Below are 16,657 nucleotides of genomic sequence, written 5' to 3'. Positions count from 1 at the left end.
ACGGGTTACTTTACAGGCGCGCTACATAATACATCTAGCCCATCTACGATACCTGATCGAACTCATCCATAGCCACGTTGGCATCCTGCACCTCCTCAACTGCAGGCGGCTCTTCCAGAGGTCCCACGGCTTCATCACCCACGATCGCTTCTTCGACCGCTGCCTTACGTCGCCAGACTCTAGTCCAGCGGCTGCCCCATAGTACGATGAGGTCCCGCTCCGCGCTGTCACCGTCGTAGCGCTCGATCATCTCGTCCTGAGCGCCGTTGGCAACGGCAGAGACCGCATCCTCGATGGCAGCGAAGAGCTCCCTCATTCCCTCACGCTCGCGTGGAAGTGCTTCGTCGATCTGCTTGCGTTGATCGAAGCGCAGGCTCATGTTGTTGCGCTCGCGTAGCACTTGGCGAACACGGTTAGTGACCTTGAACATGGTGATGGACACCATCTCATAAATCTGAGAAGATGCGAGAGCGCGTCCTCTGTCCATGCGATCGTGCAGTGCGTACTGGATGACGGCCATCGGCGTGATGATCATGTAGTTGAGCAGCTTGTCGACAATGTTGACCGCTGTACCCGGATGATCTGCCCAGAAGTCGACCACGGATGCGATGATCTGTCGTCGAGCTGCTTCGGATTGTTGGCCAATGTTGAGGAGTCGATCCTTGCATCGGTCGATGGTGGATAGCACATGCGACAATGACTTCGAGCCGATGCTGAGGATCGAGGTCATGTAGATGTCAGTGCTTGGTACCAATGGATCGGCGAAGTTCATGCCTTTGGCCTGCTCGTGGACAGAGTCGAGGATGCGCTGCACTTCCTCCTCTGGTGCTTTCTTCTTGAGCGCTGCCAATACCTCGCGACCTTCTTTTGCAAACGGCGTGGCGTCGTTGCTGTACTTGAAGTCCGGCATGTCCTTCTCCTTACTGGCCGGAATCAGGTGGTGATATACTGATGGCAGTGTCTCGCGAATACGCTTGGCAAAAGACAGTCGGATCTCCTTGTCTAGAGCACCGTTGATGAAGGCCTTCTTCGGATGAAGATCTGGAAGATTAACATCACCCTCCCTAAACCGAGTCAGTTCTGTCTCCAGTCCATATAAATAAGATTCTTACCATTCTGTCCACTTCCACCGGAATTCGAAGTTGCTCAGATGGTGAGCGAACCAATCCATGAAGCGATAAGAGAGCTCCATGTCCATCTGATCAATGTTGCGGAATAGGAATCTGATGGCGCGACCGAGCGTGGGCGCGACCGCCCCTGGAGATATCTTGCAAGATTCAGTGATCAAAGAATGGTAGTAGATCAATCTGTGCTCCGGCGTAGGCAGCTGGAAGATCTGAGAGAAGATGGCATCGATTACAATATCTTCTGGCTTCCAGGTGGGCCGACCGTCCTGAATGTCGCGCAGCTTGTCAAACGTGGTCGATCGCTTCACAAAGGTGTCCTTGGTCCAGAAACAGTCGATCTCCGTGAGGTACTTGGCGACGATGTTTCGATTGAAGTCGAGAAGATTGATCGTATCAGTGATTGTGTCGCGAAGGAGCGAAGAGGCGATGTTCGAGGTAGGTGGGACAGACTCGATGTCTTGGTCTGCGAAGATGGAGAAGTATAGCTCTGGCAGCAGGATGCGGGATCCTGACTGTATCGAGGATGGCACTGTGACAGTTGGAAATGCATGCTTGACTGGATCAGAAACCTCGCCATTGCCGTTCATCTCCTCGTTTTCGTCCTCTTCCTTCAACTCCTTCTTGACTCCAGGCTTGAAGGAAGGATCGAAGACTCGTGGTATGCAGCTCAGCTTCCATCCGTTGTTTGCCTCTTCGCTAAGCTGTGACTGCAGCAGCGAAATCACGCTTGCACAAGTCATAGCCTTCTCCTCGTTCTCGCTAGTCGTAGGATATGGATCGACCAGCGTCTCGAGAGTGTGGGTAGTGGATGCAATGATGTCGGTCTTCTCTAGCAGCTCGGCCACTTTCTGCGACATTGACTCGTCCCTGGAGGCCGCGACCAGGTATGGAATGGTCAGGAGGATGATCTTGACCAGCTCAATACCCACTGCATCCTCTTGCGACTCAGTCTGCAGATCTGCAGCACGGCTGAACAGCTCGTCCAGAATCGGCAAAACGCCGTCTTCTTGGAACAATTCCGTCAGACAAGACAGGAAGCGTAGCAACAGCTTGACCTGCCGCCATTGCCCCGCCTCCAGAGCCTGCTGCAGCTTGTCCGTTGTGCGTTTGATGACATCCTGCGTGACCTCGGACTTCTCGATGTTCGCATACTGCACCACTGCGGCGATGAAGGGGATCTTGAACGGCTGCTCTGCGACCACTCCAAGCGCGACGGTGCCGAATGTCTCTTTCACGTATTCGTCGTCGTAGTTGTCGGCGGCGAGTTTCGCAAGGTTGCCAGCGACTTCGTGAGGCAGTCTGCCGTGGTCTTCGGCGATCTCGCACAGGCCTCGTCGGATCCTCGTGCCTGGCGGAGGCTCTTGGCGTTGGCGCTGGTTGCGGTAGTTTTGGTCATAGTCATCGTCCTCTGCGATCAGATGAAGTCAGTTTGCTGGTTCTATGCCGATGCTGTTCAAGGCGCATTCAGGAGACTCCGACTTACCCCGTCCGCGTTTGCGGTTGCCGCCATGATACCCTCCTCTGCCTCTGCCACCTCCTGGTCTGTAGTCGCGACGATGGTCTGTATCCCCCATGGTGGCGGTGGTAGGAATGTGTCTGGTGGTGATGGAACGGATGGTGCAGAGCTTCACCTTATCGAGTGGAGAGCTGCAAGTCGCGCGCTTCTTCGCGTGCCACTCCGATGTCCGTGCTCCATGCGCCACTTCCATATGAGTAAAACTTCACTACATCAACAGCGACATCAACGACGACATCAACTTCGCACCGGACAAGCAACACTGGTCTGGGCCTACCACTCGACACGCGAACATCAGCATCAACACCACCACCATGCCCGCCATCCGCACCTCGAAGAACCGCAAGCCGCCTCCAGATGGCTTCGACGACCTCGAAGACACCCTCCTCGAGTTCTCCAACAAGATGAAAGACGCCGAAAACGCCAGCCACGAAGGCAAAAAGAAGCACGAAATGCAATGGCCCATCTTCCAGATCACGCATCAACGTACGTATCACACCTTCACCCCTCACTAAATAGAGAGAACCCTTCACGCCACAGTTGGAAGAAGAAAAGACTACATTCAAGCCCTTCAGGGCCCCAAAGGTTCGTCTCGTTTCCCAGACCTGACCAACGGCGGCGGGCCCTCACAGATACACATCCTAACACTTCACGATGTAGGTTCCCGCTACATCTACGACCTCTACTACGAAAAAGAGGCAATATCCCGGCAACTTTACGATTGGCTCCTCAAGAACGGCTACGCCGACGCGAACCTCATCGCGAAGTGGAAGAAGCAGGGTTATGAGAAACTCTGCTGCTTGCGATGTATTCAGACCAAGGAGACGAATTTCAACAGTACGTGTATCTGTCGTGTGCCGAGGGAGCAGCTGAAGGAGGATCAGGAGATTCAGTGTGTCTCTTGTGGCTGCATGGGATGTGCTAGTAGTGATTAGACGGCTTTTGCTGTCAAACTGGGACGGGGGAGGTAGGTTTCTGCTTCTGTGCGGTCAGGAGAGGCGTTCGGAGTTGGTTTTGTCAGTATGAGGTAGCCCGAGCATCAAAGCTCCATGAAAGTCAATGATTCTGCGCGTCCATCTGTACAGCATCTACATTCTCCTCTTGCCTTCCCAACCCGCTAAATATACATAGTTCCCCAATTGATCCCATTCCACCATGCTGGCATCGGATGGATGCCCACGCGCGAACGCTGTCGTCTTTTGTGCCTCGAATAAGTGCAATGCTTTAATTCCACCGCCCCGACCTTTCAAATGCGCCTTCCCAAATGCACTCGTTGCCATTGCCACATTTCTACATTGCCATGTGCCGAAATTCAATCCACCCTCCCAAACAGTACTCCAAGAAAGCGCCATGCGGATAGTAGTGCAACATCATTGAATAGAAGTAGTCAGTGCGGCTTGCGCAGAAAAAGCTTGCTGCGTGGGAGTGCGCGGCTCCTCAAAATTGTCCATGTTAGTGTCAAGGCGAAACTGTTTTGCTCTTCCCTCGAGGTCCCAGTCTTCGGGTGAGCTTGGCGTCTGAGGGCCGCTTTCTAAAACGAATTGCTTGAAACTCATTGCGTGCTTGGTGCTATCAGTGGACTTGGTCTGATGCAGTGGTAAGTCCGCGGTATCTTGCGCCGAGTCAAAGTACTGGTCCTTGTCGGCTTTTGGAGTTGTGTCATATTTGACTTGCTCGAGCATTTTTCCGATGGATCCTACGGACCCCGGGCGCTCAAACTTCTCGTCCTCAATCTCCATATCGACAGGGACGTTGTTGAGCAGGCAAAGATTCCTGTTGAGATACTGCTCAAGCCGATACCACTGCCTGTCCCACTGCTCGCTAAGCAGTCGATGAGTCGTCAGAATGTCCTGCACGGTAAAGCCAGCAGGAGGTGCCGCGATCGAGCCTGTCGGACCGTGACTATGCTTCGCCTTGCCTGTTGGCAGAGTCAGCGACAGAGGCGAGTTGTGACGACGGCTTGGCGAAGATGACGATCGACTGCTTGACGGCAGCGCTGGGAAAGAGGGTGCGTGCACAGAAGAGGTTGCACGCTGCGTTGTCTTCTTGATATGAGAGAAGCCGCGCTTGACAGCAGACGTTGATCCAAAAGGCCCGGGCTTCGAATGGACCAGCGAAGTTGGCGACTCAAGATCCGCCATGAATTTCATCGTAGTTTCGGCCGATTTGAAAGCCGCCGTACGTCCATCGCTCATGGTTGGCAGATGAAGCAACGTTGTGTTGTCGATCAGTGCATTGACGAGATCTGTCAAGCCATGCAGCGGTATCTCGTTGTTGTCGCAATGGACCTCTAGTAGCGTGCGGTTAGCGCGAAGGACTTCCGCCAGCGTACTAGCACCTTGAAACCCAAGCTTCTGCTTCTCAATCCGGAACACTTGCATCGTCTTGTTTTCCTTCAAGCCAGCTAGTGCATCATTGATACCAGAGCCAAACTTCGAGGTGGCCAACCTTGATTCATCACCTGATAGATCCAGCTCCACAAGGGATGTGTTTTCGGCAAGGAGCTTGCTCAGAGCACTACATGTGTCCTCGCTAGCATCACCAGGCAAGGCAGTCTGCGACATATCGAGGAATTGGATTGTCTTATTGCCAGTCACCGCAGAAATGATCTTCCTGAAATGATGCTCGTCGCGGTACTCGATAGCCCTCATGCTCAGATGTGTCGGCGTCTTGCCACTTGAGATAGCTTGTGTCACTTTCTCCAGCCCCTTTGTGAGAAGACATTGACTGATGTCCAAATGCATATTACGCGCCGCGCCATGCTCGTACGCAAGACTATGCAGTAAAGTCGCGATATCGTTTCCTGAAAGATAGGTGTTATCGACATACAGCTCGTGCAAACTGTCCGACTGTGGATGGGCAAGGTACGTCGCGATCGCATCGATTGTGGCCGCATTCAAGGACGTGCCACTCAAGCGCAACTCTTGCAGACGCCAGATCAGTAGCGTCTCCGCCGTGATGAAAGGCTCGACCCCGGAGGTTATCGACACGTTCGACAAGTTTAACTTTCGGATGAAGCCAAACATGCCCAACTGGCTGTCAAACGCGCCTGGATTCAGCCGTGCACCATTACCTGCAATCTCCAGCGATTCCAAAGTGTTCTCCTGTGCTCGTAACGCATCAAGAATTAGGCCCAAACTTCTATCGTTCAGCCCACATCGATTGAGCTCAATCGCGCGGAAGTGACAAGACTTGTCCACAGCCGCACCCACCAAATAGTCCAGATCTGTGTCGCTAAGCTTAATACCATTAAGGCACACCCAGTCTACATTCGTCGTTTGATGCTTGCAAAGTGGGAACAGCGCTTCGACTATGCCGCAACCAATGTCCTTCGTCCGGCTCGGCTCGTCCTCAGTTGGATCTGGAGCTGCATGCTTCAACGTTATGCATCCAGAAAAGTCCAGCCGCCGCAGTCGCTTGCTCGTTGCGGCCAAAGCTCGCACTTCCTGTACCAACAGCGAAGATCGACTCAGCTCTTCGGCAGTTAATCGAATCGGTGTGCCGCGCTTGGTGCGCGCGCAGACCAGCTCCTGCCCATAGTTGTCATGAAGTCCATTCAGACCGTCCAGCGGGACATTGGCAAAAGACAAGCTGCCAAAGCTTTCGTTATATCGCAGCGCTCGCATGATAGCCAACAGTTCCAGAGGTCCATAGTTCGGACGACGTGTATCCGCCGGAGGAAGCAGCACAAATCGAGGAGCATCCTCGCAGTTGTAACCGAGAGTATAGCGCACGTTTGCAGGGTTTACACCGTACGCGACACAGTATGCTATCAACGCTCGGTCCAAGCAGCAATGCTCCTCAACATCGCTGGCAACGGGTGGGGCGATGAGCTTCTCCACCTCAGGTGGTGCCGAGAAACGGAAGAGTCGATGGCCGCACTCGGGTCGCAGGTAGTTCTCTGAGAAGCATAGTCGGGCGGCGATTTCGTGTGATGAGGCGGATGCGAGGTGTAACGTTCGTGCCTTTTGCAATGGCTGTCGGAAGGTCAAGTCGAATGTATCATCAATCTGGCTGACCTTGATGGCCGAGAGCGTCAGGATCCCATAGCAGAATTGCGAATGGTTAGTAGTCAGCGATGGACTCGAGCTCCGTGCGACGGGCTTGATCAGCTGGATCAAATGTACCTTATGTACACCAATAGCAAGGAAGCAGACGGTAGAAGCTACTTTCGTCAGATCGTCGGATGATGACCTGCTTCCCGACTTCACCGCTGGTTGTCGCTGCACAACCTTGAAGATGGCGCAGTTAGCAGGATCGTAGTCGTTGTCTCTTTCCACGATGCGAGCGGCATTCTCAAGATTGTATGTCGAGATGTATGTAGTCTCTCGGAGTCGAGCCTCAGACACAGCATACCGCATCTTGTACAACCAAACATCCCTCTCTTCCGGATTGTTGAACTGCAGCGTAAGCGACGAGGCCTGGCCAGACTCCTCATCCAGATAGCATATCTCTAGCGCAAAGTATGGCTTTCCGTCATCCAGCTTGTGGGTGGCTACCACTTGCCGAATGGGCACTCTACCGTCCTTGTCGCCAGATGAATCGGAAAGCGTCTGAAGATCGCTTTGAGAGCCAACAGAGGGCATAGAGCCATGCCGAACAGTTGGACTTCGGCCAGCTGCGTGAGGGATTGCCTTGAAAGTCTCGGCAGCTTTCGCTTGCGACTTGTACCGAAGGATGTAGTTGTCGCTCAACACCAAATACTCCTTCTTCTTGCGAAACATTCCCGCACTGGTCTGGACTTCGCCATGATAAAGCACGTTTTTCGAGGGCGGAAGTCCATCCATGACAGCGTGCTCGAAGCTCAGCGAGGGTGCCTTTGAGGATGTGGTCGACAGAGGCTCACCGTTGGTGTGTCTACTGCTGAGCTCCTCACTGCTGCCCCGCACGGTGTTCTTGAGCGATTCGAAGACTGAGGGCGGCCGCTTCGCCGCTCTCATGGTAAGCGATGGTCGTCGCGCATGAGGCTTCGGCGGCTGGTCAGACAGCGGTCTCGACTTGGTATGGTCTCCTCTTGCTGCGTCCAGGTGGTCGAGATTGGTATGTAGACTCGGCGTTCGGATGTGCTTGTGTCTCTTGGTCAGCGTCTTGGGCGGTTTGGCTGGACCATTGCTGCCGTCGCCATGATGGTCCGAGGACGAGGAGCTTGGCTTGAGGGCAGTCAGAGCGAAGATGCTTCTCCTTCTGCCCCATGAACTGTCGTTGCTGTTCCTGGCAGAAGACATCGCCTGCCCCGGTCCGCGGTGGAAGTCAGTCCTTCGGAGATTGGTGGCTCGTGTCCTGCTTATGACATCTAACGATTGCTTGCAGGCGCGCAGACTCGCAGACTCGCCGGTGGCATCCAATGACGTCGCGGACACGGCGGGAAGGGTACACCTATGAGCAAGTGAATGAAAACATGAGAGCGCTACTCCACCAGGCGCCCGCACCCAAGGGAATCGACTGCTGGACAGAAAGAAGACATGGATTAGGCGAAGGCGAGTCGACGAAGTCACGAAGACTAGACAGGACCGGACAGGACAGGACAGGCAATGTAGAAAGCCCGCCGGGCAAATAGACTTTGGCACTGAGGAGCTTGCGTGCATCATGGCCGTCGATCCTTCACGAAATCAATCGTCTCTATGGTGCTGTTTCACGTGACCACCATGACGCCAACAATGCTGTGCTACAGCGCACGCATCGCAGCGCAGTCGAGATGGCGATCTGCCGTTGTGTGCCTAATGCCTCTATGTTGGCAATGCTCCGTCCTCGCCTGCACAACAATAATGCAGCATGCCAACACCGCGCAAGACCACGAAGCTCTGCGCATATATTGGAAGCTTTCATACTTTGTCCCCTCTTGCCTACAGGCTACATGTACCTAGTAATCCTGGCCCTTCCACCACCCGTTGTCTGCTGAGCCACACTCTCAAGGCCGCATTATCCTTGCACAATGCACATGCGCGGGAAAGCCGTCGTACTGGAAACGCGCATACGGCCTTCTCCTACATATCGCACCACTACGGCAACGCATTCTTGCCAACGTGACCCCACGGTCCTTACTCATTCCATCAGCAAACACTCGTAAACACCTACTGTATCGCTGAGGTGTGCCTTCAGGATGCGAGATGCTGCCGGCCGCGCGCCGCCGTTTTCGTTGGGGCCGTTCATTAGACCAACGGCTCACGTTGCGAGTGACGTTTGGGCATCGACTGATTGGTGATGCCAACATGAATTCAGCCTTCCGCGGTATCGACAGCACCCGATCTGCGAACCGAGATGTCCAGGACTGTTCGACCTCACTTCAATATTTCACGTCAATCGCCGCCATCTCCAGACGGTACGCTGCTTCCCAACACGATGCAGCAGCTGCATGGATCTAAACATGCATGCAGCGGCGTTCCCGCAGCTATAGCTGGAGCCGCAGTCAGTCGTCCCACTCTCGCCACAGCGCGCGCAAGTTGCAACAAATACTTTCATGCAAAGCCAAGCCTTGACTTCACCTGGTCGGCCTTGCACCTGCTCCATAATAAGCCAAACTGCCAGCGCCTAGGCATACTACAGTATCCAAAAGCGGTGTGAGAAAATGCCTCTGGGCGTCTCAACTTCCGACACTTCCACGCCGCAAAAAGTCCCTGCCGTGTTCCAGGAAATTGGACCACACCAGGGCAGAGGCTAGAACTCCTGTAGCTAGGATCTAGAGCCGTGAAGGTTTCTGCACAGAGTTGCGCCAATGTACGCGCATACGACGATTGCAGACAAAGCAGAGAGCTATCGTGTGAAGCGCTATTGCTCGAAAATAGCAGAGACGCCCGCCAGAGATAATTGTGAAGCTGTCCCGATGCGGCAGCTCGTGCGCTTTGGGATACACGCAACGAGCGCCACAGGCTTATACAGTAGGCACAGGTACGCTTCCTTCCTCTAGCATCTTCGATCATACGAGAAACGCATCACGGGGTCAGAACACGATGAAGATGTCGCCTAGCGTGTGATACTCCGCGGAGTACACAATACGGAGCTGAAAATGCGGCAATCGATCTATCACTAGCGTTTGCATGCATACTCATCTATGTCTACTCTTTAAGCCGTCTAGTCGCCTTCGCCGCAACAATCGACGAAAGTGCTCCGATGAACAAGCAAACACCAATCCCACTAAGACCTTCAGTCGAATGATGTTCATCCGGATGCGCATCCGTCGCGAGTTCTGGACTCTTGCCGGGCTCCAAGATCGAGAAGACCACCGAACTAATGCCGGTGCCCACGAATTGTGGTAGGGTCGTGTAGATGTTGAGGATGCCTAGGTATATCCCGCTGAGCTCGCCTGTTGAGGAGTCCGGCGCTGATGCGTTGGAGTCTTGTCGGATGTGGAGGGTGGTAGGTGTGGTTCTGCCGCTCAGCTCGATATCTTCAGAGATGCGAACGCGCTGGTTGGCAGCGTTTCGAACAGTGGTGTAAGGCAGCGCTGAGCTGAGCTTGTTGATTTCAACGCCGATGAACGTCCCCACCGCCACGCCAGCAATCGCCGAAGGGATCCCAAGAATCGCCATCAAGAAGATCGCGAAGCCCACCGATTGCACAATCGGCGCCCAGATCATCAACGCGGCAAACATGGCGCACCCGACCGTCCAGACATCGAGGAGGGCAGGCTTCTTGGTCCCTATCAGCGGGACGTCAACAATGCCCTTGATGCTTTCAGGAGGGCGTGGAGTATAACCTGGTCGGTCTTCATCTCCTGGGCTTGTAACAAGCCACGGCAGCACAACTGATGTTGTGAAGCCGACGGTCGAGTGGATGATCAGGCCCATGCTGCCGATGCGGCCGACTTGAGTGAGCGCGTCGCCTGAGGCGTTGGGCGCCTCGTGTCGGAGGTAAATCTCGCCTACCCATGTGCTGCCGTAGAACATGAGTGGAAACCACCCAATCCACGACCAGAACTGTACCCAGCAGAGTGCTTGGATGCGTTCTGGAACGTAGAGGGCTCGTTCGTAGATCTGCCAGATCGTGGTGAGGAGGCTCTGGCTCTTCTCGGAGGACTTGCTACTGTATTGATCGTAAGTTAAAAGTGCTCAGTTGGATGCTCAAGCAAGCATACCCGTTAGAGACCAGCACTCGTTCCGTCACAGCCCAGCATGTCGTGAACTGCGACGCCGTCATGACCATCGCGGCCACGGAGCAGACTTTCTTGAATTGTGTGTTGCCGAATAGCGCGCTAGGTAGGATAGCATTCAAGTCGAGAGCGCCAAACCCGAAGACCAGCATGTGGCCGACGCCAACCATCCTAGCCACTTCAGCACATCAGAACTTCCTGCCTTGGTGTGCACAATCTCAGAAAATGGTAGGAACTTACCCCAAGCCGCACCAAGCTGCTGCTGGTGCACAGGTAGAGCATCGACAACTAGCGCTCGACAAGTGGCTTGTGCTAGAAAATGGGTCAGCATGTCTCCGTAGCTCTTCTATGTAGTCCCAGCCATACCTATGTTGATCACAAAGTCCAACACGTAGATGTCAAAAACAGCCACCATGACCGTAATCTCTTTCCTCTGCAGTCCCCAGAATCAGCACTCCCCACACCATCCCCTGCAATCCATATTTCAACCACTCACCCTACTCTCCTCCACAACCCACCACCCCACCAAATCCTCAGCCCACCCAAGCACCAGCAAACACGCCGCAACCGCAATCGTGCCACCCACCATAAACGGCCTTCTCCTTCCGTACCTACTCGTGCTCTTATCACTGATCATGCCAATAATAGGTTGCATGATCAGTCCACTCAAAGGCCCCGCAATCCACACCAGGCTCATCTTGCCCTTCGACAGTCCGAGCGCAAGGAGGTAAGGTGTCGCATAGGTCTGCTCTGTGCCCCAGCAGAATTGCAGGCCGATGAGAGAGAGGGTGAGGAGGAAGAGGCGGATGGACTCGGTGCTGCCGCGGATGCGAGGGTGGCCGGCCCAGGTCGAGGTAGAGGATGGCGGTGTTACGACAGCCATGGTCGTTGTTGTTGTGAGGCTAGGTTGCAGCGACAGGTGTGATCAGAGGTGATGCGACCGAGGAGCTCTTCAATGGCCGGTAGGCAGTTCGCTGTAGCGGAGGCCGCGTCGAGAGTTCAGCATTGATGTGTCGAGGAGCTCGCGACTGCTGCGATTTTTGGACAGTCACATTGGAGCCACATGCGTGTTTGTGAATAGGAGGTTGTCTGACAAGGAGAAGCGTAGCAATTGAGGTGGTGTCATGATGAGTTGAAGAGTGGAGCATGTCCAGGTTGCGCGCGGGAGACAGCTACCGAGCAGTCCAAAATGAGAGCTCAGACGCGTAACTGTTTTGAGACACGTGTTTGATAGCTGTGGCATGTGCGAGGAGATTATCATCATGCAAGCTTCTTCATTCGATGAGGAAGATGTTGCTCTATATACCGGCGCCCATTGCACGCCTTCTATCTTCGCCCTTCTTCCATGCCATCGGGGTAGTCTTGCTCCCGTCGCGCATTGCCTGCACATCATCGTCTAGATCGTTTCTGTCTGCTGTTTCGTAGTTCCTCCGTGGAATGTAGCTTCGTGTTCACAGAAGAGCCTTCCATCAAGCAGCGAGTACCTGGCCACCTTTTGCGTCTACAACTTGTTTGGCTCAATCTGGTGCTGTGGCCACTGGTAGCCTGCGGCATCGGCGAACTTGTAGCCGTACGAGGATGTGAAGTCGTCGAGGACAGCTGGACCGCGGGAACCTGCAGATGTCAGTACGGGAAGATGCATGTATCCATGTGAGGCCACTGACCGTATGGGTAACCCATTGGGATGATCTCCTTGTTGTTGTCCAGGTAGTGAAGTAGTGGTGTGAAGATTCTCCATGAAGCATCAAGCTCATCGTCACGCACAAAGTTGGAGTGGTCGCCCTTGAGCGAGTCGAGGATCAGACTCTCGTATGCCTCTGGAATCTTCAGGTCCGAGAATCGCCTTCGGTAGGTCAGGTCGAGCTCGGTGACGACTGTCTGCATGCTCAAGCCTGGCAGCTTCGAGTTCATCTTGATGTAGATGCTCTCGTTCGGTTGTACTCGGATGACCAGCTCGTTACGCGGGATGTCCTTGAAGATACCGGACGTGACATCCTTGAACTGGATGCGAACCTCTGTCTTCTGCTCGTTGAGCGCCTTGCCTGCCTTGAGGATGAAAGGCACGCCGTCCCATCGCTCGTTCTTGATGTATGCAACCATTGAGGCAAAAGTTGGGCAACGCGATTCCTTAGGTACAGTGTCGTCCTCCTTGTAGCCTGGCTTGGAGCCATCAAGCGACTTCTCGTACTGGCCAATGATGACATTCTTTGGCTCAATAGCTGGCATGCCTCGCAGCACGCGTACTTTCTCGTTGCGGATGTCCTCGGCGCTGAAAGAGATAGGACGCTCCATAGCGAGCAGTGTAAGGATCTGGAGAAGATGGTTCTGCATAACGTCGCGAATAATGCCGAACTCGTCAAAGTACCCGCCACGGCCCTCAGTGCCGAATGGCTCCTTGAAGGTGATCTGAACGTTGTCGATGTGGTTGCGGTTCCAGGTTGCGCCGAAGAACTCGTTACCGAATCGCAGGATGAGGATGTTCTTGACCATCTCCTTGCCCAGGTAGTGGTCAATACGGAAGATCTCGTCCTCCTTCCAGTTTGGTCGCAGTGCTTGGTCGAGCTCTCTGCTGCTGCCCAGATCCTTGCCGAATGGCTTCTCAATGATGATGCGAGAGATGCCGTTCTTCGGGTAGTTGTTTTTCTTCAAATGTTCGGAGACAGGAATGAAGACTGATGGTGGTAGTGCCATGTAGAAGACCCGGTTGTTCTCCTTCTGTCCCTTCTCGAGCTCTTGAAGGTGCTTCTCCAACTCTTGGAAGCTCTCGTCCTTGTCGTATTGGCCGCTGATGTATGATGTGAACTTTGTGAACTCGTCGAGCTGCTGCTCCATCTCCTTCGTTGGAGTCTTGATGTGTGACTTGACCCTCTTGAGGTACTCTTGGTGGTCCATCTTCGTTCGGGCATATCCAATGACCTTGACATCCTTAGGCAGGAAGCCATTTCTGAACAGGCCGAAGAGTGCTGGGAAGGTCTTCTTCTTCGCGAGGTCGCCAGAGGCTCCGAGGACAACGATCACGGTGTTCTCCTTCAGCTCCATGGTGCTGCACACGTATCTACGTCAGCGCCTGCTCTCGAGTATAGCACTTGTGCGAGGAAACAGATGTTGAAACACGCGATCCAGTCGAGGTGCCCGTCGCGTTACAACACTCCTTGATTCGTGACGAGACCGCACTCGTCGTCATATGCATCACATAAAGCCGTTGACAAAAAGTTTCGCCGCAGCTCAAACTTACCCGGCATTCTGCTCAACGTCCGGATGGATAAGCGTGTCAGCCATGGTGATCGCGGTGGTGTGTGACGATGATGAGGACGGTGTGGATGGTCGCTCGGAGGTGTGAGAGTAGAGGTACAGACTTGAGAGGATGACGAGCAGTCCGAGAAAGCAGCGCCGCCAGAAATGCTTCCGTTGAGCAATGGCAAGGTGTCGGTCGATTGTGTTAAGCCCGACACTCGAGCTCCCTCGCTGGAGTGGCACCCCACCGCGATTCTCGGATCGTACGTCAGTCTGAAAGATGAGACATCACTTCACTTCACTCTGGTAACGCGCGACGGCTTGGAATATGGGCACGAGTAGATGGAAGAATTGAATCGTATTGACTTGTCTTCATCTACTCGACTTTGTTGCCTTCGCCATGCCCGCATGTGTAAGCCCTTCGTAAGGTTCGAAGCAGCTCCGATGCCGTGGTGCGAGGCGCGTTCTGGGAGAGCCGCAGACCTCCGCGAGGAATTCATCATCGCCACGTGCAGGTGCCGCCCAATGCCACTTTCTACATGGCTTCAGACGCTTCTGCTTTCTCGCCTTGAGTTGACGAGCCGAAGACCGGAATACATGCACAGCCCAGCCACATCTACAGTTGCATTTGCCGATCCGGAAGTTGCACAAGGAAGCTGATTGCGGTGCGGAGATGCGGCCGGCAGTGCCAATGGCCACATACCATCGGCTTCCGGACCCCGGTAGCAATTCATCCATGTTGACCACAGTTCTACCTTGCTGCGTGAACATGCTATCAACATCTTCGCTGTTTATCAGACAGAGTCACACAGCCTCCGTGTGTGAGCACTCCTGGAGCAGCTCCTGTGGAGTCACTTGCTTCGGCTGTTCTGCTGGTTGATTACAGAGCAGCATGACTTGTCCGAGCAGATGCCGAAGAATGGTGATCAAGGCAGGCCGGCGTTAAGGGGGCTGTCGAGGCTGAGGGAATCCGAGATGACTGTTGTGTCATTCTTGGAATCATTCGTCTGCGATGGGAGTTGCATCTTGGTCAGTCTGAGAACTCTCTGCTTGAGCGCAGAACGTGTGCTTGGAGCTGTCGTTAGTTGGGCCTGTATGTTGCAGAACTGCACGCGGGGTCACGCTCCTGGTTGCTATGTTTGGCCAGGTGGTCGTGACGAGTGCCGCTGCTTGCAAAACCATAGAAGTGATAAGAATGTAAAAGGTGGCCACCGTGCTTCGCCGAAAGTATGTACAAACCACTTCCAGCACCGTCGGCCTATATTCTATTGTAGAGAGGCGCGCGCGCTACAATGCTTCCTCGCTACAAGCAATCGCTGCGCTGTTGTTGAATTGTTGTCGCTAACAAGAAACAAGTGCGCTTTTGTCGAGGGCCCTTGGTGGCGTAGATTGCTTGTCAGGCATCAAAATTTGGTGCCTTCGGTATGTTCCGACCGACACACACACGCTCATTTGGCACTTGGCTTGGCTCAAGGTCATCGCTTTCGAAGAGACATCTCCCAACGACAATACCCGGACCCGACGACGATCGCCAGACAACACCGCCGCCATGTCTTCCGCCGACGCAAAGGGACACAGATTATACGTCAAGTATGTTGCCCACCACCGAGCCCGGAATCCCAAAACATCAATATCGAGAGGCGGTCTTTGGGGACATGTTGGAAGAGGCATATGAGGCACTGCACAGGATACTAATGCTGTCTGAACAGGGGCAAGCACCTTTCGTACCAGCGTGGCAAGCGCAACACCAACCCAAACACATCGCTCATCAAGATCGAGGGTGTTGACGAGCCAAAGGGCGCATCATTCTACCTGGGCAAGCGCATCGCATACGTCTACCGTGGCAAGAAGGAGATCAGAGGCACTAAGATCCGCGTCATCTGGGGCAAGGTTACTCGGACACACGGTATGTGATATCATGGAATATGTGGTAATAAGGCTACAGGACATAGACTAACAGGACCCTCAGGCAACTCCGGCCTCGTGAGAGCACAGTTCCGCAACAACCTCCCGGCCAAGTCCTTCGGCGCCATGGTGCGCATCATGCTCTACCCAAGCGCGATATAACGAGTTCGACGACGTACTTCAGCGATGGGCGGGGATTGGGTCGAGAACTTTGGTTGCAGCATGGGCATGAGTCAATGAACAGTAGTTGCAGCGAGCAGGAACAGCTCTGCACTCAGGCATTGCTCATTGGGCGACGGCGTCTACCTGGGAATATGGTCGAAGGCCGGCCACCTTCACAACGAACGGAGTGCATTGAAAAAGAAAGAGCTGTACATGCTGCCCAAAACCACGAAACCTCTTCCGATGTCAAAATTGTCAACGCGCTTGCAAAGAGTGTGAACCTGAAAGGTTACGAGATACCAGTGCTGCAGTAGCTTGGAAGATTACATGTGTGTACATGCATGGAAATTGCTGACATCATAGGATACTACGGCACCTCAACAGAACCGACTCCATGCTGAGTGACCAACCAACAAAGGCGAAGGACAAGAGTGCCAGTCCGAATAGGACGACAGGACGCCATTGCGACCGCGGCCAAGCACTCGATGAGTCGAAACCGACCTCACTTTCCCATGTGGTCTTGACCAGGTGTCAATGGCCAGACTACCACATCGCTCTCAAGATCGAGTAACACTTTCCGAGGACCGAAACCGCATTCAAACTGCCGACCTGCCCTCTCAACACCAT

At 54.0% G+C, this 16,657-nt stretch overlaps 6 protein-coding genes across 6 annotated transcripts; 2 read left to right on the top strand and 4 right to left on the bottom strand.

Moving 5' to 3' along the window:
• Positions 1–43: 43 nt before the first annotated feature.
• Positions 44–2,836, bottom strand: CLAFUR5_07171 (Nuclear cap-binding protein subunit 1; the record flags this gene model as incomplete). Its single annotated transcript, XM_047906319.1, has 3 exons — positions 44–1,064; positions 1,113–2,535; positions 2,611–2,836. The coding sequence occupies 3 exons, from the start codon at positions 2,834–2,836 to the stop codon at positions 44–46; spliced, it is 2,670 nt and encodes an 889-aa protein (XP_047763872.1).
• Positions 2,837–2,957: 121 nt separating this feature from the next.
• CLAFUR5_07170 (Pre-mRNA-splicing factor cwf14) lies at positions 2,958–3,578 on the top strand (the record flags this gene model as incomplete). Its single annotated transcript, XM_047906318.1, has 3 exons — positions 2,958–3,129; positions 3,184–3,228; positions 3,304–3,578. The coding sequence occupies 3 exons, from the start codon at positions 2,958–2,960 to the stop codon at positions 3,576–3,578; spliced, it is 492 nt and encodes a 163-aa protein (XP_047763873.1).
• Positions 3,579–4,013: 435 nt separating this feature from the next.
• On the bottom strand, positions 4,014–7,868 carry CLAFUR5_07169 (uncharacterized protein; the record flags this gene model as incomplete). The annotated part of the gene is made up of 1 exon (XM_047906317.1): positions 4,014–7,868. One exon carries the CDS (start codon positions 7,866–7,868, stop codon positions 4,014–4,016), a length of 3,855 nt encoding a protein of 1,284 aa, XP_047762857.1.
• A 1,827-nt stretch (positions 7,869–9,695) lies between these two features.
• CLAFUR5_07168 (General alpha-glucoside permease) lies at positions 9,696–11,612 on the bottom strand (the record flags this gene model as incomplete). The annotated part of the gene is made up of 5 exons (XM_047906316.1): positions 9,696–10,662; positions 10,715–10,907; positions 10,970–11,041; positions 11,096–11,162; positions 11,226–11,612. 5 exons carry the CDS (start codon positions 11,610–11,612, stop codon positions 9,696–9,698), a joined length of 1,686 nt encoding a protein of 561 aa, XP_047762856.1.
• Positions 11,613–12,230: 618 nt separating this feature from the next.
• Positions 12,231–14,008, bottom strand: CLAFUR5_07167 (Glucose-6-phosphate 1-dehydrogenase; the record flags this gene model as incomplete). Its single annotated transcript, XM_047906315.1, has 3 exons — positions 12,231–12,343; positions 12,394–13,772; positions 13,965–14,008. 3 exons carry the CDS (start codon positions 14,006–14,008, stop codon positions 12,231–12,233), a joined length of 1,536 nt encoding a protein of 511 aa, XP_047762850.1.
• Positions 14,009–15,512: 1,504 nt separating this feature from the next.
• On the top strand, positions 15,513–16,030 carry CLAFUR5_07166 (60S ribosomal protein L33-A; the record flags this gene model as incomplete). Its single annotated transcript, XM_047906314.1, has 3 exons — positions 15,513–15,553; positions 15,673–15,869; positions 15,933–16,030. The coding sequence occupies 3 exons, from the start codon at positions 15,513–15,515 to the stop codon at positions 16,028–16,030; spliced, it is 336 nt and encodes a 111-aa protein (XP_047762849.1).
• Positions 16,031–16,657: the final 627 nt, after the last annotated feature.

This window comes from Fulvia fulva, chromosome 6 (genome assembly GCF_020509005.1).
Source record: "Fulvia fulva chromosome 6, complete sequence".
NCBI lineage: Eukaryota > Fungi > Ascomycota > Dothideomycetes > Mycosphaerellales > Mycosphaerellaceae > Fulvia > Fulvia fulva.
Note: the sequence above shows the minus strand (reverse complement) of the source record. Positions and strands in the feature narration are given on the sequence as shown.